The sequence below is a fragment of the Falco peregrinus genome, chromosome 14 (assembly GCF_023634155.1).
Source record: "Falco peregrinus isolate bFalPer1 chromosome 14, bFalPer1.pri, whole genome shotgun sequence".
NCBI lineage: Eukaryota > Metazoa > Chordata > Aves > Falconiformes > Falconidae > Falco > Falco peregrinus.
In genome coordinates this window covers 5393748-5418405 of record NC_073734.1, presented here as the reverse complement: position 1 = coordinate 5418405, position 24658 = coordinate 5393748, and the positions used below count along the sequence as shown (strand labels likewise).

Here is a 24658-nt window from a genome sequence, read left to right as displayed (position 1 = left end):
GCAGATGCTTCCCCCCCAACACAGGGCATCCCACCGCCTGGGTCCGCTGCACAGGGGGGAGCTGCAATTAGCAGTGCCGGGTGCCTGGGCAGCACCTGGCTGCTCGCCGCTGGCCCCCAGCCACCTCCTGGGCTCGTCGCCTGCCGATGCGCAGATGTCGGGCACCGGCAACGCCTGGCATTGCCAACGCAGCCGGCCTGGCTGGCACCGCATGATGGGGACCTGCTGGTGCCGGCCAAGCACAGCGGCTTCTGCTCACGGGGATGTGCAACGAGCGAGGGGCACAGCTACAGCATGGTGGCTACCTAGTGCGGGGGCCAGAGCCGGCTAATGGGGCAGGCACAGCCACAGGGAGACAGTGGAAAACCCTATAGATATTACAGTAGGGATGGCTGCAACATGGGAAAACACAACTTGGTTTCAGGGGGAAGCTCCATCCCTGGAGTGGGGCAGGCAACATCCCTACCTGGGGTGCTCGGGCCGATGCTCGGGCTCGGGCTGGCTCGGGGCACGCCCCATGTCCAGGTGCTGCTCCAGCACTTGTTGCCGGAACTCCGAGACTTGAGATTGCCGATCTTCCTTCTCCTGGCGCAGCCGGCGCTGCCGGGCCAGCCACTTCTCCTCCTCGTTGGTGCGGTGGATGAGCAGCGCCGTGGCTGCACTGCTCCCCGGCAGCGGGAACACGTTGTGGTTGGGGATGAGGCTGGGCACGGGGTGGTGGGAGGCTGGTGGCTGGTGCAGTGGGTGCTGGATGGGCTTTGGCGTCGGAAGCACCGAGTCCTTGAGTTTCTCTGGGTTGGAAAGGGGGGTGCCGGAGTCAGGGCACAGAAAGGGGGGGGCCACTCACAGCCAGCTGTTCGCTATCGGGGTGTTCTGGGGTGTGTGCCCCCCCTCAAGCATCGCTGTGGGCGGGAGGCACCCAGAGCCGTGGGGCAGCCACCAGCCTGAGCCTGGAGGTCCCCTGCCCACGTGGCGCGGGGGGGGCTGCCCGCTCACCGCCAGCCCAGCTGCCAGGCATGCCGTGGCACTGGGCACAGTGCCGCCCCGGACCCAGTCAGATGGCACAGGCACCGCGCCGCCTCTCCGACAGCCACGGCAGCTGGGCTTTTGGCAAAGCGAGCTGGCAGCCAGGCGAGCCCAGCTCCATCCCAGGCCACCTCCCGGGGCCACCAACCCCCTCGGCTTTGCCATCTGGAGGGGAAAGGGGACCACGGCTAGCTGTGCTGAGGGTGGCAGCCCCCCACCTGTCACGCCTGGGGACGTTACCTGGTCTGCTGGGCACCAGCGGCTCTGCCGGCTTGCCCCGCTCCTCGGCTGGGTGCCCCCGCAGCCCGTGCAGCTCGGCCACGGGGAGGAAGGGCCCTTCCATGGCTTTCACCATGCTCAGCTCCTTCTCCCGGGCACGCTCCCGCTGCCGCTCCAGCTCCCGTTCCCGCTCCTTCTCCCGCTCTCGCTCCAGCTCCTTCTCGCGTTCCCGCTCCCGTTCACGCTCCTTCTCCCGCTCCCGGTCGGCTTCTCGCTCCCGCTCCTTCTCCCGCTCCCGCTCGCGCTCCCGCTCCCTCTGCCGCAGCTCCTCATCCATTTGCAGCCTGCAAAGAAAACCCCCCAAAAAAAAAAACAAAAAAAAACCAAACCACCAACCCCCAAACAACCCCCAGATGTTTGTTAGCATCCCCTGGAAAGTCCTGTCCGCTGCCCACCCCGGCCATCATCCCCGCTGTACCTCTCAGCGGCGAGGCTGGAGATGCGCTCGGACTGCAGGGCAGAGAGGGAGGAGTGCGAGAGCTCGGGGGGGGTACCGCACCCCCGAGAGGTGCAGGTGCATGGCCGAGGGGTGCAGGGGCGGCAGCGAGCCCGGTGCCGGCAGCGGGTAGAAGGGGGACCGCAGCGCCGACAGGCAGTATGACTCGTCCATCCTGGGAAGACAGGGATGCTCAGCAGGATGCACCACTCAGAGGGAGAAAGAAACCCTCAATTCCTCCCCACTGGAAGTGACCCCAGGCTGGATGGGGGCTGCCTTCTACTGGGAAAGGGGTTTGGAGAGCCCAAAAATCCCTCAGTGCAGCACCACAGCAGGCTCCCACCTCCCCAGCCCCCGGGCTCATCCTCCAGCATTCCCCGAGGACACCCAGGCCACTGGCCGATGCCCACCTGAAGGCAGGGTGCGGGAAGGGGTGATGCGTCAGGTAGCTGGGGTGGTAGTAAGCGGCGGCGGCAGCCGGATCCAGGCCGAGGGGTGGCAGGGAGGACATGCGGAGGTCCTCGGCGGTGTGGTAGGGACGGAAGCTGCGCAGGTAATCCTCAGTGACAGCGCTGGGAGGCACCACGTGGTGGACCGGCCGCTGCAGGCTGGGGGAGCAGGGAGATGGTCACCATCCCACCCTGTCCCCCTGGGGAGATGTCACTCCCCCACAGAGATGCCTGGTGGGACCAGACTCCGCAGGGGACACCTGCATCCTGCAACCCCCCCACCATCCATTGCTGACAGACTCACTTGAGAGGTGGGAAGCGGGAGTCCTGCACCACGGAGCTGGGGGGCAGCCCAAAGGAGTAGGGTGTCCCCAGGAGGTGGGAGGGGACGGCAGGCCCCCCTGCTTTCTCCTGTGCAAGGGGGGGCTCTGAGATGAGGCGCTCGCGGCCACCGCTGCTGCTGCCTCGCGACCCTGCTTCTTGCTGGAAGGCAAAGAGGCAGAAATGCCAAGCTGGGTGTCAGGCAGGGGGGCAGGGATGTGGGGGGGGGTCCCTGCTACATCCCCACCCCAAGTGTCCTAGTGAGTGACCCAGTGGGTCCCCAGTGTGCCCACAGGGTCCCTGACTGGCACCAGTACCCAGGGGAGGATGCATCTGCTGGAGCATCCTCCCATATTCCAGCTGTCCAATGAGGGCTGGAGGGGTGTGAGGGGCCGGGGGGGTGGGGTGGGGTGGGGGGTGCGGGGGGGGCACCAGCGGAGGGGGCACCAGCTGGAGAGGGGGTGCTGAAGCCAGGGCAGTGCTGACAGCAGGACACACATTACCTGCCTGGAGATTTACGGGCCGCTTTGTTCTCCAGAGCTATTAATCATCTGGGGAGGATACAGACGTGGCCAGGGGAAATCCAGCAGGCCTTTGATAACGGCCATAAACCAGGGGGCAGCCCAGCATCCCCCCCCGCCCCGCAGCCAGGCCAGCATCAGCACCCCCACCCCACCACAGGGCCTCAGCCGTCCTTCCATCAGCTCCTCATCCCCGGTGCCGGGATGAAGATCGCTCCCTCCTGGCACCCACGCCGGCTGGGGAGGGATCCCCTGGCAAGGGGGGGACCTCTCACGGTGACACGAGGTCCAGCAGTTAGTGGGGGGACCTCCGGCAAGGCAAGGTTGGGTTTAAAAATGATTATTTTTCATTGCATCTTCTCCATTTAGCAGCTATAGGAGGAGAATGGTGGCAGCCCTTCCCCACAACCCTGCATCCCCTCCCCATCCCCTCCCAGTCCCCAGAACCTCCAGGGTAGGTCACAGGTCCCCAGCCATTGGGGATGGTCCCAAGGTCACCACGGCCGGCACAAAGGGCATCCCCCCCGCCACCTCTGCCGCCTGCATTAAGGCTTATTGTGCGTGCCAGGCTCTGCTCTAATTACCTCCCCATCTCGGGGCGTCACGCTGCGAGCACGGCTCTGCCAGACAATAACCCACGCTCGGTTAACCCCCATGCTGCGGGGGTCACCGGGGAGGAGGTGATGTGGGGGTGGGGAGCACCCGGACACCCCACGCACCCCTCCGAGCACTCGGGGATCATGGTTCAATTTATTTTTCTCTCCCGCCCTCGGTGTTTCTCATCCCCTCCCATCGCCTCTCCGCTTTGTGGTTTAATTAGTCTTTCCAAGTGGCATAATCCCCCCGGGAATCTGCTTGTAGCGTGTGCAGGAGAGAACCACTAACGATGCTTCTTAATTAGCCGCTCCCCCTCCCCTTCTTCGTTGGCTCCCCTCTGGATGGCAGCCCAGGGACAACGATAGCAACCCAGGGACATGGCAGGGAGAGGGGACAAAACAGGGGGCAGCTCCCGCTCCCTCGGGAGCAGTGCAACCTCGGACCACGGTTGGCACAATCAGTGCCACACGTGGCACCCCACACCCCCCATCCTAGGGGGGGGCCGGGCACCCCACAGACACAGCCATACCTGTCTGCCCTCGCTCCTCCAGACCCCGTTGACCGTCTTCGTGGGGGCAATGGTGACAACGGGTGGTGTGCTGGGCACGCTGTGGCCCCCTGGGGGCACGATGATGGGGCCCATGGGGCCACGCTTGGGCGTGCTGGCAGGGGAGCTGTGGTTGGTGGCTGGCGAGGAGACCGGGGATGACTCACTGCTTATCGAGGACCCTGAAATTAAAAATTAAAATAAGTGGGGAAAAAGGCAGCTGTTACCCAGCTGAAACCACCCTCTGAACAAGCTGAAGCCATCCCATGCCATCCCCAGTGGGACACCCCGCTGCAGGGACCAGCGATGGGGCACGGGGACGCAGGCAGGGCCATCTGCATCCCTCCAGCCCCCGAGGCTGGACCCCCATCCTCCCATCCCGGGAGGTCCCAGGGAGCCCTGTCCCAAAGGAGGTTCCCTCCAGTGCCAAAAGGCTTTGCCCCACATGGTATGACAGGCACCCTCTTGCTCCCATCTAAGAGGGACTGCCTGCTGCCCACCCCCCCTCCCGTAAAGCCCTTCACAGGTGAGCCCTGCCCGCTGCCAGCCTTGGCGTGAGTGACACCGATGCGATGCCAGCCCCAGGTGGCCACTTCTCAAAGCCGAGCCCACAGGCTCCTTAATCCAGCTGCCAAAGTCGCCGTGCATGAGCTGGGGCACTCGGGAGACACTGGGACAAAGGAGTCTCCCTGTAACCCCTGGGCAAGGCTTTGGCTTTATTTGCATAATACATCTGTATTTTAAATTATACCCACTCTGGGGATGCTGGCGATGTATCCAAGGGAAAAATAAAAATGGAATTAAAGCGGAGAGTGCGATGTGGGTAGAAAAGCAGAGCTGGAGCAGAAATACAAATTCAACGTTAACTAGGGCACACGGCGCCGGCATCTGCTCTGCAGCACACTGACTGCTCCTAAACCCCAGCCAGGCAGTTTGGGGGGCTTGTACCCCCCACAACCCTGCTCCCACCAGCCCGGAGTCTGGGCCAAGAGAAGGCTTCTGACATGCTGGCAAGGACCAGCTACAGGTCACCAAGGAGTGGCCCACGGTGACGGCAGGATGCTAGCCAAGAGGTGGCGATGCTCCCCATTCTGGTACTGAGCCTGGCACCCAGAGGGGCTTTGTCTCCCCCGAGTGTGCAAGCCAGCTCCCCTGAGCGTGCAAGCTGGTTCCTTGCCCTGCAAACACGCAGTTTGGCTCCTCTGCGTGTGCAAGCCAGCCCTTGCCCTGCAAGCATGCAAGCCAGCTCCCCTGAGTGTACAAGGTGTCTCCTCGCCCTTCGTGTGTGCAAGCCGGCTCCCTTGAGCGCGCAGGCTGGCTCCGTGCCCTGTCAGCACACAAGCTGGCTCCCCTGAGAGTGCAAGGCAGCTTCTCGCCCTGCAAGCAACTCATCTCCATCCCCCTCCAGAAGTCCCACGTACTCCTCACCACACTCGCCCCCAGCACCAGGGTAACACCGGGAGGGAGCCAGGAGCCGGTGGGGCCAGGAATGCCGCAGGGAAGCGCGAGCATCCCCAGGCATCCCCAGGCAGCGGGAAGGATGCTCAGCGGAGCAGAGAGGCCAAGCGGAGCAGCCCACTGCCGGCCGCCCTGCCTTATTAATTATTCCCGAGTCGCTCCGAATTGCTTTCATTTCAAGAGCAGCAAGACTGGGGGAAAGAGAAAGGCTGCCCGCGACAAAGGAGGCCGCCGATACGGATTTGACACCCACTGAAGTCTATCTTGTCAGCGCAAGGCCAACAACAATTAGCAGCCTAATCCCCTCTGAGCTGGGAAGCCATTACTCACCACGCGATAGCGTTAACAATCAATACCATCACAATGAGCCCGGCAATTAATGAAGCTAAAGTCTTACTTCAGAACCTTAATTCTCGCTGTGTGGCTTTAAACGGGAGGGTTTGTGATCGTTATAATTAACTGGTGGTATTCAGCCAGGAGTTAGTCAATGAAACTAATCTGGATTGGAGATGACAAGAGGCACAGTGTGATGGTGTCACCTTTGTTTTCTGACCTCCCGCTTTCCGCTCGGCGATAGCAGATTAGCAGCCCAGGCTGACAGGCAAATGTAATTAACAGCTGAGACCCTGAAGGAGGAGGGGGGGCAAAAAGAAAGGAAGGGAGGCGGGGAAATAAAACCCACCCTGCAGACAGCCCAGGGCAGGACTCGAGGCAGGAGCCCCCAGCCAGGAGATGGCTTCGGGGGCTTCTTGGGGCTTTGCTGGGATGGAGTTGGCCGGGATGAGCCCCTGCAGCTGGGGATGCTGTGAGAAAGCGGGACATCCCTACAGATGCCCCAGTACAACTGCCAGTCCACAAAGCCAGTAAAAAAGCTGGTGATCCTGGGTGGACCCCAGTCGGCATCACCCCATCAGCTGCATCTGCCATGGCAAAGCACCTCCCATTGTGGGAAAGGAGGTGAGGACCTGGGGGCAAAGCAATTAATTTCCCTGGGGCTAACAACCACAGTGTTGAGAGAAACCCCCTTCCTGACAGGCACCCAAACCCACGCCTATTAAAAACCTCCGGGATGAGCCACTTCGGGCACACAGATGGGCGAGGACAGGTTTTTTTTGCAAACTGACTATGCAGTCATTAAGGGGAAATCCAAAGAGAACACGGCTGCTTCTCTCCAGCACCATGAAATCCATGCCAAAACCTGCTGACGTCCCTTTGGATGGGCTGAGCAGCATGGTGGGGACACAAGCCATGGAGCGTTGGGGGGGAAGAAAAGGCAAAATAATCCCCCAAACCCAACCAACCGCCCTGAAGGAAGCGGATGGGCTTTGGAGGAGACAGCGGGGGAGAACCAGGAGCTCCCAGCGAGGCTGAAGCATCATCAAGACCTGGTTCCCTCAGCATCACGGGGACCCGGTGTCCCCACGTGCTTCCACGGGAGCAGCTGATGCCAGAGGCTTCGGGTCACGGCCCTGCCAGGGTCTTTCGTGGCTGGTGAGGGGCTGCAAGGAGGGTCCTGCAGATGGCACTTGCAAAACGGGTCTTCCAAAACAGAGCCTTGAAAAAACAATGTTCCAAAAGGAGTCTTGCAGAAGGGATCTTCCAAAAGGAGCCTTCCAAAAAACATGTTGCAAAGGGTCGGGTGTCCTCCCCAGGAACCAAAGTGCCCAGGCAGTGGGCAATGACCCAGCGGGGAGCACCCACCAACAGAAGTACCAGGGATAAATACTATTTCATTGCAAATTAATGATGCCAGCAGCCTCCTGGTGAAATGCTTCATAGCTTGGGGACAGGTTGCTTACCCTGCACATGTGGGACAGCCCTGGTGATTCCCTCAGGACACGCTCCTCATGGCAGCGGGGACCTCAGGGTGCCCTGGCGCTGCAGCAGCAGCAGCTCATACCCCCCCATCATGAGTTGCACCCCACACCCGAGCAGAGACAGGGGGTGCGATGAAGGATGCAGCAGCCACGCCACTGTAGGGTGACAGGGACCTCCTGGGGGCACCCAAATTTGCTGTTTAGCCAGGCAACTCGGCTGGGGAAGGAACAGAATTGAGGAGCCTCCGGAAAAGACAGTATTTCAGTGAAGCGTGGTGGGAAGGAGTGGGTTGGGGGGGGCAGGGAGGAACAGGTCCCCCCGCGCCGCACTCTCCCAGGCTTTCTCCCAGGGTATGGCGAGTGATATGGCATTTGGATTACTCCGGCTGAATTGAATTTCTAAACTGCCCCCTCGAGACAAGACGCCGGAGAAAGACATTAGCTTGGGAAATGGCGAGAAAATGCCGACAGCCAACTCCCGGGTGGCAGCAGCAGGGAAAGGCACTGATACTCGGCATTCCCCCCACCCCCGGTCCCTGTCCCCATCATCGTCCCCTACCTCTGGGTTCCTCGGCTTGCTTGGCGAGCTTGCGGAGAGCGGCGGCGAAGCTGGAGGAAGGTGCTGCCTGGACGGACAAAGTGCTGCTGGCTGCCGGGCTGCCATTGGGGACGATGGAGCCGTTCAGTGGCGAGGGGGTGAGGGGGCTGACGGTGGCAGTGGTGCGGGTGGCGGTGGAGAGCATTCCTAGGGACGGCGACTTCGGCTCATGGCTCATGCCTGCAAACAACAGCAGCCCACGTCAGACAGGGATACAGGGATGGGAATGGGGAGAGCGGGTCCCCAGATCCACCCACCCCCCCAGGAGCAGGAACAACCCGCAGGACAAGCAAGGCCTTCCCTCTGGTTCACCACCCCACCCCAAAACGCAGCCCAGGTTCATGCAGTGGGGGGAGCGAGCAGGCAGGTGCAAGCCCTGCATGCTTACGGGGCAGCAGCTTCTCTCGCAAAGCGAGCACGCCAAGGTTGCTCACCCATGGGAGACAAGGTGACGCGGGGGCCAGCAGCTGCTGCCTGTGTCCCGCAGCCCCACCAATCCCCCCCCGGGCTGGGCTGCTCCCAGGGAAGGGCATGGGGGGCTCAGCAGAGCCCCGTGGGAATGGAGAAGGTGTTTCAAGGGGACATGGGGACTTCACCATCCTGATGGAGGTGGTGGAGAGGGGGGCAGCTCCCTGACTCCAGTGGTGCTGCTAAAACCCAAAGCAACACCGCTGTACACGTAATTACCACCACCACACCCCCAAATCCCCACCACTGCACCCTCAGATCCCCAATATTGCATCCCTGGGCTGCCAGCATTGCACCCCCAAATCCCTACCATTGCACCTTCAGTCCCTGCTGTGGCACCTTCAAATCCTCCATATCGCACCCCTAGTTCCCCCCACTTCATCCCCCAGTCCCCACCATCACATCTTCAAATCCTCACCACCGCAGCCCCAAATCCCCACCACAGCACCCCCAAATCCCTACACAGCACCCCCAAATCCCCACCGTTTCACCTTCAAATCCTCACCACGGCACCCCTGAGTCCACATCGTTGCACCCTGAAGCCCAGGGGTGCTACAGGGCACAGTGGCCCCTGAAGGTGGGGGTTTGGGTGCTACTGAGTGGGAGGGTGCAGCCCGCCCTGCGTCCCCTCCAGCAGCCACTCCAGGGCTCTCCACCTCCCAAAATAGCAACTGCTGATGTCAGGGCCCTTAAAATAGACTTCCATACGAGCAGCTTCATTAACACCTGCCTAAAATTAGCCCTGCTCCCAGGTGGGCAGGTGGGCGGGGGGGCTGAGGGGCAGCCCTCCAGCTCCCAGTGGGGCCGGAGGCAGCTTAAGGCACTGGCAATGCCGGAGACCCCAGAGCATCCCATGGCAGAGGGTGGCCGGGCAGAGTGGCAGGCGCCAGGGCGGGGGGGCCGTGAGTGCCACTCAGCGTTGATTAATCTTTGCCCCCCGGCCCCAGGAGAGGCGGCCAGCGCGGCGGCGTGCGCTCCCCTCTGCCCTCATTATACAAGCATTTATTAACTCCGGTGCTCTCAGCCATTGACTGCCGCCTTGTCGACACGCTCGCCTCATGTAAATTCATTACCAGAACAGCTGGGAAGCCAACCTGCCGGCCTGGCCCAGGCACCCCCAGGCTTTGCACCGGCCCTTGGTCCCCTGGATGAGTACCTGGGTGCCTCCCCAGAGAGCAGGGAACTGGGTTCTGCCTGCAGCGCCATGCACCATCCCAGTGGGCTGCAGCACCCCAGGCCCAGCCTGGCATCCCCTGGGCACCAAGCTGCATCCTCCAGGCACAGCCCTGCATTACCCAGGCACTCCCTGCTATCCCCTGGGTGCAGCCCTGCACCCTGCGGGCACTGCCCCACATCCCCTGGGTACAATCCCACATCCCCTGGGCACAAGTTTGCATCCCCTTGGCAGAGCCCCGCATCCCCTGGACACTGCCTGCCATCCCCTTGGCACCCCCCCGGCACCCCCCTGGCACAGCCCAGCACCCCCCAAGCACAGGCCTGCAGCCCCCCAGGCACCGCCCTGTGCCCCCCCGCCCCGTTTTCCCCAGCTACTAACCCCAGCATGACCCCCAGCCCCAGTGCAAGGTTGGACGTGCCTCGCTAACCAGCCGCTGGGGATTAGCACGCTCACGCACGCTCGCCGGGGCACGGGGGCTGGCGGCAGAGCATCACCCGTGTGATGCTCAGCTGATCCCCGTGGCCCCAAACGCCTCCCAACAAACTCATGATCCCGCTGGGATTTGCTGGGCAAGCGTGGGGCAGCTCCGAGCCAGCAGCTTGCCGTGAAGCATGTGGGGAGCTGGCGTTCCCCCCCACCCTGGGCTAACGCAAGCTGCGCCGCTGCCCCAGCCGGGCTCCAAACCAGTTTTGCCACTCCTGGCCGGTGATAAAATCGGCGCCTCCGCCCCGGCTGGGGCCCGAGCAGCACCGCTCACCCGCCTTGCCCCGACGCAGGTGGCGTCCGTCTGTCCGGGCATCCCTGGGCTGCTCTGCGGGACAACTGCCAGCTGGGGAAACTGAGGCACGCTGGGGCGGGGAGTCGGTCGGGCACGAGCATCCGTGTGGGGATGGGGATGCAGGACTGCGCTCCATCCCTCCAGCATCCCATCACCAGTGCAGCACGGGTGCTGCTCACTTCTCTGGGTGCCACCATCCCCACGGTGGCTGGGGACACCATGCCGCCTCACAGCGAGGTGGGGCCTCCCCCCAGCTCTCGCCCTCCTCCTGCCCCTCCCCGGCTGCTTTTCCCAGCAGGCAGATCCGTGCGGAAAAACAGGTCAAGTTCGGAGCCTGGCAGCAGCCCGGGGTCATGACAGCGGTTGCCTCACCGAGGCAGGGAGCCAAACCCTGAAACGGGACAGGCTGCCCCCCGCCCCACAGGGAGAGGGGCTGGCACCCCCAACGTACCTGCCCTCGGGCACCACTCGCTGCCTTCGCCCCCCCAGGCAGGCAGCTGCTGCCTGTACGCCCCCCTGCCAGGCCACGGCAGGCTGGGGGTGCGGGGGCTGCAGGACGCCTGCTTCCGCTGCTGAAGCCACGGAGGAGGCTGGGGACCGGGGACCAGGCGACGTCCCTGTCCCTCCCACGGCATGTGCCCGGGCACGGCAGTGCAGGGAGTGTCTGGCATTCCCAGTGCCTGCTGGCTGCCTGCCCATGGGAGCAGGCAGGTCCTTGCCCGGCAGCAGGAGGAGAAGGGGATGGCAGGGCCATCGCCGCGTCCCCCTCACCCTTCCCTGTGCCACCACCGTGTCCTGGCACCCCTTCCCGCAGTGCCACGCACGGCACCAGCCAGGGTTTGGCATCCCTGATGGTGCAGGACCCCAAGCCCCTGGCTCCTGGGGGCGGGGGTGTCCCTGCCCCCGGCCCCCTGCAGCCCTGGTGCAGGGCTGGGAGCAGGGAGCTGGGAGCGTGCCATCATCTCTCCATCTGCTCCTGATGACGCTGGCGGGTTTTTTGGCAGCGGGAGCCTCCTCCGGCAGCGAGAGCAGAACCAGTCTGGCTGCCTGGTGGGGCTGGAGACAAATAAACCACGCCGGCTGCCGCCGCGGGCAGGCAGGACTGGGCTCCCAGCACCCTGAGACCCCGGGATCCTTCTCCCGTGGGCAGGGGGCACAGGGTACCCTGCCTCCCCATCCCCACTGCAGGCAGCTGCCGGGAAATGCGGCGCAGGCAGGTTTAGCACCTTGGTTTCTGCTCCCCCCGCCGCCCCCCAGCACCTTGAAAGGCCCCTAATGAGCATGAAGTGCCCTTCAGAGCAGATTGCCATTGAACTCAACCTGCACCAGCCGCCCGCTTTAAAAGCAGCTATTTTGAGCTCCCGGGCTCCCAAGCGCTGGAACTAATAATTTATTACCAAATACGATCAGGCAGCAGCTCCAGCCCCCGGCAAATGGAGCGGAAAAAAACCCCAGCGCAGCGGGAGGCCGAGGGAGCAGGGAGAGCTGAGCATCCTCCATCCTCCCCGGGACGGATCTGCACCCACCGCGCAGGACCTCGGCTCGGATGGAGCCCGCTTGGCCAAGCCCCGTGCAAAGCTCCTCCACACTCCCTCTGGACGGGTCCCCAAGGAATTTGGGGTGATGCTCCACTGTGCAAGGTCCCACTGCCTTTCCCCCCCTCTCTCAGCACCTCAGTTCCCGCTCCAGAGCCGCATCCAGCTGCACGCTCCAAGCGGGAACAGCTGCTTTGCATGGATTTTCAATGCTAATGGCCTCGCATTGTTAAGACCCCCCCTCCCCGATGCCTGAATGCAGCAGGCAGGGCCCCGGCCGGCTGCCTGTGTGGGCAGGAAGGAGGGCAGGCAGCCAGGGCCAGCACGTGCCCATCGTCCCCCCACCATGTGCCCCGTCGCCCCGAGAGCCAACAGGCAGGGGACAGGCAGCGGGGACCACCTCATCTCCTACCAAGCTGCCACACATTTTCCACCCCTCATTAAAACAGCTCTGCTGCCGCACCTACAACATGCCCCATTAATTAATTAATTAATCGATTGGAGCCTGCACTCCTGCCCTCACTCCCCACTGCCTGGCACACAGCCGAAACGAAGGGAGGTGGCTGGGCTTGGTGTCCCCAGGTGTTCCCAGGGATGGAGAGATGCAGGCGTAGCCCCTGCCTATTTTTAGGGTCTTTGGGGCAGAGCCCATGACCCAGCCCAGGAGCATCCCACCTTAGCTGGCTCCTCAGCACCCTTGGAGGGGTCCAGGTAGGTCCCCTGGAGTGAAGGCCACCTTGCTGGCCAGGGATGGGATTCGGGGCTCCCTGGGGAGCCTGGCACGGCACCGAGAGTCCAAGCGCATGGTGCTATTAGCCGGCTGCATCTCCATCGATCACTCCTCCATGGACCACTGATCTGGCAAACGACAACAAGCAAAACTAATAAGAGCTCGTTTGGAGGGCGCAGCGCCAGGGAGGGGCTGGGGCCGGCGTGATGTGGGATTATTTTTCTCCCTTGCCTCCCTGTGCCCAGCCCAAGAAGCCTTGGGTGCTTTTTAAACCCGTAGGAAATTGAGCTAGTAAAACATTTGCTTCAAAGCAACTTTATTCCCCATTTCTGCCCTGGCAGAGCAAGCTGGGGGCTTCGAAAATAAAGTGCCTGTGCCCAAAGGATGCTGCTGGCACCCAAACCCCTCTCTGCGGCACCCAGATTGGCACGGCAGCTCCTCTCAGCTCCTGATGCCCAGACCCAGGTGCCAGCTGTCCCTCAAGGCCACCCCCCTGCTTTGGCAGAAGTGGGGTACAGCCCCCACTCCTCCTCTTTGCATTAGCTGCTGCTGGGGGGCTGAATGGCTACATGGGGTGCGTGGGTGGGTGTTGGGCATCACACAACACTGCTGGGCACTGCATGGGGCTGCCAGGCATTGTGTGGGAGAGAGCTGGGCATTGCAGGGGGCTGCTGGGCATTGTGGGGGGCTGCCAGGCACTGCGTGGAGGAGCCAGGCATTGCATGGGGCTGCTACACACTGCGTGGGAAAGAGCTAGGCATTGCATGGGGCTGCTGGGCATTGCAGGGGGCTGCTGGGCACTGCATGGGGCTGCTGGGCATTGCGGGCAGCTGCTGGGCACTGCATGGGGCTGCTGGGCATTGTGGGCGGCTGCTGGGCACTGCATGGGGCTGCTGGGCATTGTGGGCAGCTGCTGGGCATTGTGGGCAGCTGCTGGGCTTTGCAGGGGGCTGCCAGGCACGCATGGTACTGCTGTGCACTGCATGGGGCTGCTGGGCACTGCACGGTGCTGCCAGGCATTATATGGTGCTGCCAGGCATTCCACGGCGGCACTGGGCACGGTGTGGAACAGGGCTAGGCACTGCACGGTGCTGCCAGGCACTGCACGGTGCCGTTGGGCATCCCACAGCACCGTAGGGCATCGCAGAGCGCCGCTGCGCATTGCACCGCGCCGCTGGGCACCGTGCGGGTCAAAGCCAGGCACTGCACGGTGCTGCCAAACCTGGCACAGCGCTGCCGGGCACCGCACGGGCCGGGAGCGGGCGATGCCTGGTGATGCCAGGTTGCCCTCCCACCCGTGTCTCCCGGCCCCAGCTCTGACCCCATCCCCACGCCAGCAGCTCGCCACAGCCCTGCGGCGGGCAGCGCAGGCTTTGCCGTCAGCAGCGCATTGTTCTCAGCGCGAGAAGCCCTTGCCCAGCAGATGGCAGGTATAACAAAGCAGCTTGCTGCGGCCAAGCCAATTATTTATCTAATTATGATTTACCACTTAACCACATGATCTTTCTGCAGAGTTGTAGGCAATTAAAACCGGGGTGATTATGTGGATTATGCAAATCGGCTGGAGCCGAGCGAATAAAATTGGAGATTAGAGTTTCACGCAGGCTGGATCTTGCACGGGGCAGGTCCTGGTGGGGCAGGGGGAGTCAGGGGCAGGGCAGGGGGCTGCTGGCAGGGGCGGGGGGCCAGGACCCAGCCAAGCCAGAGGCTATGGGGCAGAGTTCAGAGGTGCCAGGGCAAGGCGAGGGGATGCCTCCTGCCACCCTGCTGCCTTTGAGGTGCTGCAGTCCCCCTCCGGCAAAGCCAAGGGGGTCCACAGCCAAAAGCTGCCCCCCATCATGGGGGTGGGTGGCCCCAGGGGACCCCTCACCACTGGCAGAAAGCAGCCAGTGACTCAGCCGGCACCGGGGATTTCCCAGCACCTCAGCTGCACCCCAAAAAAAGTGGAGGGGGGATTCTACAGCGCAGACCCCATCCCTCGCCCCATCTGTGGGCAGCTAATGAAGGGCTCCAGGGGCAACGGGTATTAATAACCGGTATTAATAACAAGTATTAATAACGCTGCCTGGCAGATTACTCTGCCCGCCTGGCTTGATATGAGATTTATGCATGGTGCGAACTCCGGAAATACAGAAGTATTAATGGTAATACCTCGTGTCCTAGCAAAGGTCACGGGCAATCTCCATCAATCCCACTGCTCCGCTGGCAAAGACGGGGGTCCGGGCAGGATGGGGGGTCCCCCCTACATGCATGGCAGCACCACTGTTTATAACCCTGCGGATAGCCCAGCACAGACCAGAGGGAAGGTTTTACCATGGGATAAGAAATTAACACTGGCAAACAGCAAATTTACTGCGTGTATTTTCGGTTTCCTAACATTGACACCATCTGCTAGCAATCAGTGCCCCGCACCACCGGCCTTTTAGTTATAAGATGCTGTGGAGGTCTGGGCGAGACCTTGGCTCGCTCCTCACCTGGCAGCCCTGGATCCCCTTGCAGTGTCCCATGGCGTCCCCAAGGGACAGCCCAGGGTCTCACCACCACCTTGGTGGGTGTCTCACCCCTTTCATGAAGCCCCCCCAAGAAAGGGGCACCAGCAAGGAGGGTTTGAAGCAGCAGTGATGCCCATGGAGCCAGACTCTGCTGGGGATGGGCACAATACGCTGCCAGCACTGGTGGGACAGATCCAGCACGTTCTTCATCATGGGGCAAAATCAATCAAAAACCCAGGTCTGAGGGTCCAGTGCGAGGGGGAGCAGACCCCTCTTCCCACGCCAGGATTTAGGGTGATTAGCACCGGCGATCCCACGTGCCGGTGCCCCCGCACGCATAGTATCTTCCCTTTTCGCCTACAGTAATCCTCAGCCTTTCGAGCAAATTATTAAAATTCACTTATATTTAATCTGCCTGCTGGAATTAATTGAATTTTTACGCTTGGCAAATGTCAGTGGGTGCACGCTGCCTCCCAACGGGAACCCGGCTGCAGGTGCAGCGGGCGCAGCCCCGGGCTTTTACTCCTCTCTGGGGACAAAACCCACCCTGGGGTGTGGGACAGGGTGCCTGTGGCAGCCACAGCCCCTGTCGGCAATGGGTGGTGGGATGCATGGGTGCCAGCACCCTCCCAGCTCTTCGGGAGATGCTCCGTGGCACCAGGCATGCATCCCTGACACCTGCCTTCCTCCACAGGGTGTGCATTAAACACTCCCCAAATCCCAAGGGATTCTCACATCAGCTCCCGGCAGTGCCTCAATAGCTTTGGAAGGGACATGGGGAGCCCCCTCCACTTCCCAACCCACAGCATTGCCAGAGAGTGCCAGCACCCTGCCTAGTGATGGGGTCCTCTGCCAGGCAACGAGAGCCTTCCTCCCCTCCCCGTCATCCTCCTTGAAAATTGCCAAAGCGTCTAATTTGCCCGCCGGGAATGCCGAGGGAAAAGAGCCTCTATTTTGCCAGTAATAAGCCCTCCAGACAAAGGCAGGATGAGCCATTCAGCGCTGGGAAGGGGGAAGGGTCCAGCCCCGTGCTGGAGCAGTGCTGGGGGCGTGCGGGTAGGGAGAAATTCCCTCCTGCCTGGGGGAGCTGGCACCAGGACACGCATGGCATCCCAGCATCATCCTGGGATGACCCAGGTGTGAGGTCCTGAGCTCCTGGATGGGTGCTGGTACGGGCAGCATCACTGGCCACCATGCTGGGGACACTCCTGCTCTGCAAACTGGGACCGATACCCAAATCCCATGTGGGCTCGCTCTCCGTTCCCCCGGGGACAGCCCCGGTTGCCACTCGGGGACACTCTCCCCATCCACTGGCTTTGCACCGCGATGGAGAAGTTCACGGTCGGCATGAGCCACGGGGGACCCCGGGGCCCGGCAGGCAACTTCCAAACTTGACTGGCGCTTGCCCCCCTCCACCGCCCGCCCAGGATTATCATAAATTAAGACATAATTACTCCATGGAAATTTACAGCACAAAGCTGCGGCGCTAACAAGTGTGTTTGGCGGCACCGGGAGGGGGGACATACAAAGCGCTATTGTCTGGCAGGCGCCAAAAAATCTGCTCTGCCCCGAAAACGCCGCATCCCGGGGACAGGGATGGGGATGGACCGACTCCATCGCAGCCGCCCGAGCGCTGCAGCAAGCCATGTGCGTGCCCCACGCGTGCGGGGATGGAGAGGGGCACAATGCTCCAAGAGGAGGGTCCGAGCCTGCAGGGCTGGGCAAGGGTGGGTGAAGGCTCCCCGGCGTGATGGGTGCCCTCCTACCCCGTGCCGAGCAGTGCCGTGGCTCTGCTCCTCGCTGGCAGCTGATGGCACAGCGCCGCTAACAAAGACATCTCCTTTATTCCCTCAAATAACTTTGCACCCAGTCAGCTCCCACCCATGGGTGCTCCCACCCGTGGGTGCTGCACACAGCAAAACCCCAGCAACCCCACATCCGAGACCCCCTTTCACCAACGTCAGCATGCACGGGGTTAAAAATAAATCCCCTGGGGACTTGGGGGACACACACGGGGACCAGTGCCAGTGCTGGTGTGTGTGTGCCCCCCCCCTCGGCGCCGCCAGTGCTGCCACACTCCCCCAGCTGCCACACGCATTAAAAAATAATAATCAACGTGGAAAAAAACAACAACACAGCGCGAAAAAATTCAGGCGGCTAAAACAAATCCAGCAATAAAGGAGCCGGGGATCCTCGCAAAGCTGGCTATGCAATTAAGCAGTTTTCTGCTGTACGCCGATAATCACCTAATTATACTATTAATGACAGTTCAACCTGCTCGGAAATAAAAGGACATTCTTCCATAACAGGATGCCAGCTGTTTGTTACAGATGTCAAACATCTTTAAAGCGTTATTATTAAAAGAAGGGGGGAAGGAGAAAGCTCAAGCTTGGTGATGCAGAAACGCAGCCGCCTTCCCCCCCCCAAGCCCCTTCTGGGGTGGTGGGTTGGGGTGTCACCCACCCCTTTTTAATGCCAGTGAAATAAACCATCGGAGGGGTGTTGTGTCAGGGGAGCATCCTTCCCGTCGGCGTTTGGTGTAATAAATACCCCGCGTCGGCTCGCGGCAAGAGGCGGCTGTGTTTAATTAAGTGCAGCGTTCAGGAAATAAAGTTAAAAATTAATAATAAAAGTGGAGGGGGGGGAGGACAGGCACCCCGCTGCCAGGCTCGGGGCAGGGCTGGCCCCGCTCCCCCCGGCTGCCGGCAGCGCCTCGAGCGCGGCTGCCGCCGGCGGTGCCCGCGCACGTGCCACGGTGCCGTGCCAAGGAGGAGCGTCCCTGGCAGGTGCTGCCAGCCGGTGCCAAGGAAAGGGAAGGGGACACACACACACCCCGTAGAGAAAAGAAGCACCTGCTCCCCCCAACACCCCGACGTGGGTGTGGAGGTGAGTGATGGCCGCAGCACCCCGGGGACCCCGAGGCACTGGGGGTCCGGCAGTGCCGTGAGGGGGGGGATGCCTGCTGACGGCGGGGAGGAGGCAGCGGTACCCCGCTTTCATCACAGGCCAAACTCCCGCTGGGGTAATTACACCTTGCCTGCTCTCCCCCAGCAGCACCGCCGCTCCGCACCGGTGCAGCCAGCCCCGGGGGGCAGCCGGGTGCCCACCTGCCATGGGGTGATGCTGGCACTGGTATTACGCACCCACCCGTGCAGCCACCCAGCTTTACACCCTGTCCTATATATCTACAGGCAAATCTGCCTTTAAAACCATCGGGAACCAGGTTTAGCCCAGGAATAAAAAGATTACAGAGAAAGGGGGGGGGGGAGGGGGGGGGGCGGAAGAAAAGCAGAAGAAAAAGGGGGTGTCTGGGAATAATTCACCCCCTCAAAGCCATGTGGCTGCTGATGTCCTGGGTACCAGTGGTTCCCTGGCACAAGCAGGATGGCTGCAGACAGGCATCAGATTTTGGGGGTGCTCACCTACCCGCTTGGAGCTGGGGGGGCTGTGATCCAGCCCCCTCCTCAGAGCAGGACCCCCAGCCCTGACCCCTTGGCATGCACCAGGCTGGCACTGGCCCCCACTCGCCAGACGGGACCCAGCAGGGAAAAACCATCTGCGAAGCGTCACCCGCAACCCTGAGTGATGCCCTCAGTCCCCCCCTGCCGGTGTAGCTCTCGCTCACCACCCCCCTTCCCCCGGCTCCCCTCTTCCCTCCCCTCCTCAAACCATCACAGGGAAGCTGGAAAGTGGTTGACATGGTTGCCATGGCGACCGAATTTAGGACTGGCAAGAGGAGGAGGAGGAGGAGGAGGAGGATGGCGAGGTGGGCAAAGGAGGAAGGTGGGAGGGCTTCCCAGCACCCCAACACAGCCTGCCCCCCCCCGCGGCATCCCCCGGCCCCCCCTCGGCACCCCACCGGCATCACCCTCGAGCACCCTGCAACCACAAACCCACTGAGGATGAGGAAGGGCCACCCCAACCCCAGCACCCAGCCAGAGGCTGCCAAGAGAGGGGGCTCAGCCCCGAGCACCCTAAACCCAGCCCGGGGGTGGCCATCCCCCCCCGGCAGTGCTGAAAGCAGCCAGTGACTCACACCTCGGCACCCGCCGAGCGGGTGTTTACGCAGCATCACCCAGCTCCTTCCATCTGCTTTGATCCAGGGGCTAAATATTACCGGCCCCAGCGTAAAAATAGGAACCATTCGGGAAGGTCCTGAGTCAGCAGCATCCACCACCGGCACCCACAGCCATCCTCCCCAGCACACCAAGGCACCCGGGGCCCCATCCTGCCCTGCTAGGGAGCCCCAGGGTCCCTCTGGTACCCAGTGAGTACCAGTGACTTGGGGCCATCCATACGGAGAGGGAGGGGACCCCAAAAGGCTGCATGCATTCGGGTGCCACCCTCGTACCTGCTGGAGCAGCCAGCCAGGCCCTCTGGGGATGCTCTGTGTCCCCAAGGGGTGCCACTGTCCCCAAAGGATGCCGCTGTCCCTGGAAATGCTTGTCCCCAGCCATAGGGTGACAACTGCACCCACGTATCTCAAGGGAAACCAGCCTGAGCACAGCTCCCATATGTACAGGCAGGGAATGGGGTCCCCTCCCTGGCCCCCTGTTCGCAGCTATGCTTGATGCCGGGTCCCCACCATGCCCAGTGTCCCCTTGCAGCCAGCTGAGCCCTGCTGCGCATCTCCAGCCCCATGACCGGAGGGATGCAGGAGACAGAAGCATCGGTGACAAGAGGGATGCTGGGGACAGGAGCATCGGTGACCAGAGAATGAAGGGACAGGAGCCTCAGCGACCAGAGGGATGCAGGGGACAGGCGCATGGGTGACCAGAGGGATGTAGGGGACACCGAGGAGCCAGCCGGCTCCCATGCCAGCCCAGCAAGCGTGTGACAGGGGCCATGGCCAGGCAGTCCCTGAGGCGGTGACAGTCCCCAGCAGGACTCACACCGCTGAGTCACCGCCACCAGCCCAGTGCTCATGAAACCCTGCGAGCCCAAGGCGGGGGGAAGGTTCACGTCTCCATCTGCTCCCACCAGACCTGGCCCACCAGCATCTCCCAACGCCCTGGCAGCTGCCGCTGGCGATTTCTCTGCTTGCCAGCGCCTCGAGCGTAATTTCCCTTAATTGCTTTAAATCTCACAGCCTGACACTTCCATGCTCCTCTCTGTCTTGCTTTTCTCCTCCGATTTTTTTACTTCCCCTCCGAGGTGCCTGGAAAGCAAAGAGCCGGCTGTAGCAGGGTTTTCCAGGGCACAGGAATTAGCACATTAGCAACAACGACAAAGCCAGAAGTTTCATGCAACAGGAGCTGCTGGCAGGAACCCCCACTCGACCAGAGCGTGCTAAATAAGGAATTTAAGGGGGGGGTGGGGCGGGGAATCAACCCCCAACCCATCTCCCTGCACCTGCAGCCTCTGAAGGAGTCCCCACCGTGGGGGACGGCCCCAAGGCTGGGCAGGCACTGCCCAACGGCAGCTGCAGGCAGCTGAGAACCAGCAAGGAGCAGGCAAGGGGATGGTGTAGCAACGGGGGGACAGGGAGCGGGACCCCCACAACCAGCAGCAACGAGGGCACAAGCTCGGAGCGTGCTAGGATTGAGCAGGGTGCTATGGGCAAGCAGGTCACCCGTGTCCCTGCAGTGGCACGGCCCTGGGGTGGGGGGTGATGTCACACCACAATCCCTCCCAGGGTGGGGGGGTCCCCAAGTTGAACCTTGCTGCCCCTCCGCCGCCCTTCCCGGCTCGCCTTCGTGCGCTCCGGCGCAGGCGCGCTCGGGCAGAGCTGCTCGTTCCTGTAACAACTGCCACATGCAAAAGCCATTTCCTGAAACAAACAACCATCCGTGGGGAAACCACCACACCGGAGCACGGCCCCCCAGGAGGGGGGGCCCGCCGCCACCCCCCACCTCTTGGAGCACACCCCAAGCTCGCAGCCTGAGTGTGCGCCCTGAGAGGCATCCCCAGAGTGCTGTGAGCTCACAGCCTGAGCGTGCACCCCAAGCCTGCACCCCACGAGCACCTCGAGCTCACAGCCTGAGCGTGCACCCCAAGCCTGCACCCCACGAGCCCCTCAAGCTCGCAGCCTGAGCGTGCACCCCCAGCGCACACCCCGAGCATGCCCCGAGACTGCACCCCAAGAGCACCTCGAGCTCCCAGCCTGAGCCGGCAGCCCAAGGCTGCATCAGCAGGGTACACCCCAAGCGTGCACCGCAAGAGCACCTCGAGCCCACATGCCCAGCCTGCGGCCCGAGTATGCTGAGTGTATGCCCCAAGCATGCACCCAAAGGTGCACCCTGAGCCTGCACCCCAAGAGCACCTCGAGACCCCCCGAGTTCACACCCCAAGCCCCTATCCTGAGCGCACATCCCAAGCATGCCCCTCGAGCGTGCACCACAAACACGCACCCCGAGCACGCACCCAGAGCGCGCCCCCCAAGCCAGCGCGTGCTCAAGCTCGCCCCCCAGCCCCCCTCACCACCGATGCTCCCACAGCACCCCGACCCCCCCCGAGGGGAGGTCCCCCTGCCTCGCCGGCTGCCGCGGGGGCCAGTGCTGCCGGCTGGGGCGGCTCAGCAAACTTTGGTGCCCCAAGTCCCTGCGCCCAGGCAGCAGCAGGGCTGCAAGCAGGACCCTCACCCCAAAACACAGCATGCCAGCATTTCTCCCCATCCCTCCTCAGCCAGAGCGCTCCCCCCCCATCCCCGGCTCCTCGGGGAGGGGAGAAACCCCCCAGTGAAGGAGCAGCAGCAGGAGAAGAGGGGGGACGCAAGCACCCCAAAACCCTGCTGCAGAGCCTTGCAGTGCCATGCCGGGGGCTGCCTGCTCCCCCCGCTAAAGCTCGCCAGACCCCAAAACCCCTGTTAGGCGCTGAGAGAAAGTAACTTCACCCCCAAATCCCCCTCGGCTGCCGCTGGCTGGGCAGGACAAAAGGGGTGTCCCCAAGTTGGGGGGGACCCCGCAGGAAGACCCCGCGGGGGGTAGAGGGACCGGGGAGGGCCGGCAGCAGCATCGCTCGGTGCCTTACCTGGTAAGTAATAGAGAGGTGGTTTCAACCCAAACATGATTTATGTTACAGTTCCATTGCGGCCAGGAAAAAAAATAAAATAAAAGACCCAAGGTGAAGAGGATGTATCAGGAAGCAAGAAGAAAAAGGAAAAAAAACACACCAAAACCCCCCAAAAAATGAGCACCAAGCCACACGGAGGGGGTTGGAAAAATAAACCAGAGGCGAAAAAATACGGTGGAGCGGGGAGGAGGAGGAGGAGGAGGAGGAGGAGGAGGAGCGGGGGGAATCAAGTGCGTGGGGGGAGGAGGAAAAATAAAAATTGCAATAGCGGCGAGCGCAGGGCGCCGGCGGAGGGGTGGCGGTGGCGGCTGTCACCGGCGGGGCCAGGGCAGCAGCCCGGCTGCCATGGCGTGTCGCCTTCCCGGGGCTTTCCCTGCCGCTTCAGCCCCGAGCGGGGAACGCGGGCACACAAAAAGCAGCGAGGAGGAGGAAGAGGAAGAGGCGGTGGGACCCTCGGCGTGGGGGCGACGCACCCCCTGAGCTGGCCGGTGCGGTGGGGTGCCCCCCTCTGCCCCCCCCCCCGCTGGCGAAGGGTGCTGGCGGCGGCGGGTGGGCGACCCCCGGGGGGCTGCCAGCCGGGCTGCGCGGGGCGGCAGGCCCCCCCCAGGCCCCCGGGCTGCGCCCAGGCGGGAGGCGGCAGGCTTGCTCCTCGATCAATTTTCATGCAAGAATCATTATCGGTAAATTGGAAATCTGGCTACTTGACAGCAGATTTGTCTCCCCTAATGAAGGGGCGCGGGCAGGAGAGCGGCGAGCAGCTGCTCGCCCCAGCCCCGCCGCCCTGCTACCCCCGGGCTCCCACCTCCAGCCCCGGCGGTTTCGGGGCGCCGAGCCCCGGGGCACCCCGCCAGCCGGGGCCGGGAGGGCAGGAGAAGCCTCCTTCCCCCTCAAACCCGCTCCTCCTCCTCGCCTACAGACAGAACAATTTTTTTTTTTTGTTTTTGGTCTTTTCCAGGATGCTGTTTCCAAACAGCTGCCGATGGAAGGGGGTGTAAAATAAAAATAGAAAATCAAAATCAAGCCCCCCCACCCCCTCCCCCAGTCGCTTAAGGAGGAAGATTAAGAAATAAAACAATAAATATAACCCAACTTTCCTGCCTGCTGGGAGCTGCCCGCTGCTTCACAAAAGACGGGGGCAGGAAGGCTGCCCGCCCCAGCCGCTGGGTGGGGGGCTGGGGGTGAGCCCCCCGCCTCGGCACCCCCAAATCCCCCCTGCCCGGCCCCGCTCGCCCGGCGGGGGCTGGAATGAGCCGCACGATAGGATCTCCCCCATTCCCTCTCCGCTGATGCATTAGCAGATCCGGGAAGACATGCTTGCAGGCAAATAGGGCTAATAAATGCTATTACGGGGAGAGCGAGGGAGGCTGGAGATCCTGGCTGCACCATAGTAACGAGGGCCCGGCTTAATTTGCTTTAAGCAAACGATCAGCCAAGGCGGGGTAGGGAAGGGGGGGTGGGGGGGGTGGGGAGCGTTGCTCGCTCCAGGCACGCATGGGCGCGCTTGCATGGGTGCACACTTGCATGGGCGCACGCTTGCATGGCAGCCTGCATGCCAGCGTGCCTCTGCGCTGCCCCCCTCCCTCCACCCCCCCCAAACTCCAGCCCTCTCTTCCCAAACTGCCGGCTGCTTTTACCACCAAAGTTCACGAAGGCGACGTGTGATATCTCGCCCCTGCAAGAGAAGCCACATCCTGTATGATAATGACCAGCCCTTCAAACAGCTTAAAGATACAGGGCCATTCCCATGCCCCCCCCGCCCCCACTGGCTGCCCCTGCCTGTTCCTCATCGTGGGGATGGAGGGGGGGGGGGGGGGGGCAGGGGGTCCCAGCATTACCCCAAGCCCACCTGGCCCCACGGTGGGGAGGTTGCACATGGTGCTCACGGGAGGGCCATTGCAAAAGGTCCTCTTGGCTGCAAATGCACACGTGTCCATGCTCATGCACGCACGCTCACACGTGTGCATGCACGCTCACACGCATGCACTTGCATGCACCTACGTGTGCACACACACACACACGCACCCTTGCAGCTGAGTTCCCCAGGAACCCATTTGGCAAAGACGGAGCCAGTGAAAAACTGCACCCACCTCCTTCTCCTCCTGCTCCCCACGTTAAATATTGCTTTTCTAATTCCAGGTCGGGGGATTATTATTATGTCTTTTCTTCCTTCCTAACCTACATCTGTCAAGATCGGCGCTGGGAGTATTTCTGGCCTGTCCCCTGAGTCATCGCTCACGTCCCACTCCCTCCGAGGCAGCTCCCCTGTGCTGCCATGCTCCTAGCCACGGGGTGCTGGGTGCTGCTGCTCCTCTGCCGCATCCCCCCTCCCCGGCCAACCCCCCCAGCCCCCCCAGCCATCTCGCTGCAGCATTAGGAACTGTCACTTATGGGGCGACACGACTCTGGCTGCCCCAAGCC

The 24658-nt window shown here is 62.4% G+C and overlaps 1 protein-coding gene across 1 annotated transcript in view; it reads right to left on the bottom strand.

Annotated features, from left to right (window-relative positions):
• GSE1 (Gse1 coiled-coil protein) overlaps window positions 1–24658 on the bottom strand; it is a 102856-nt gene that overhangs the window by 9021 nt on the left and 69177 nt on the right. Inside the window, 8 exon segments of the mRNA XM_055818585.1 lie at window positions 467–791; window positions 1267–1589; window positions 1724–1794; window positions 1796–1916; window positions 2152–2349; window positions 2495–2673; window positions 4159–4358; window positions 8011–8229. Of these exon segments, the coding sequence (XP_055674560.1) occupies window positions 467–791; window positions 1267–1589; window positions 1724–1794; window positions 1796–1916; window positions 2152–2349; window positions 2495–2673; window positions 4159–4358; window positions 8011–8229 (1636 nt within the window).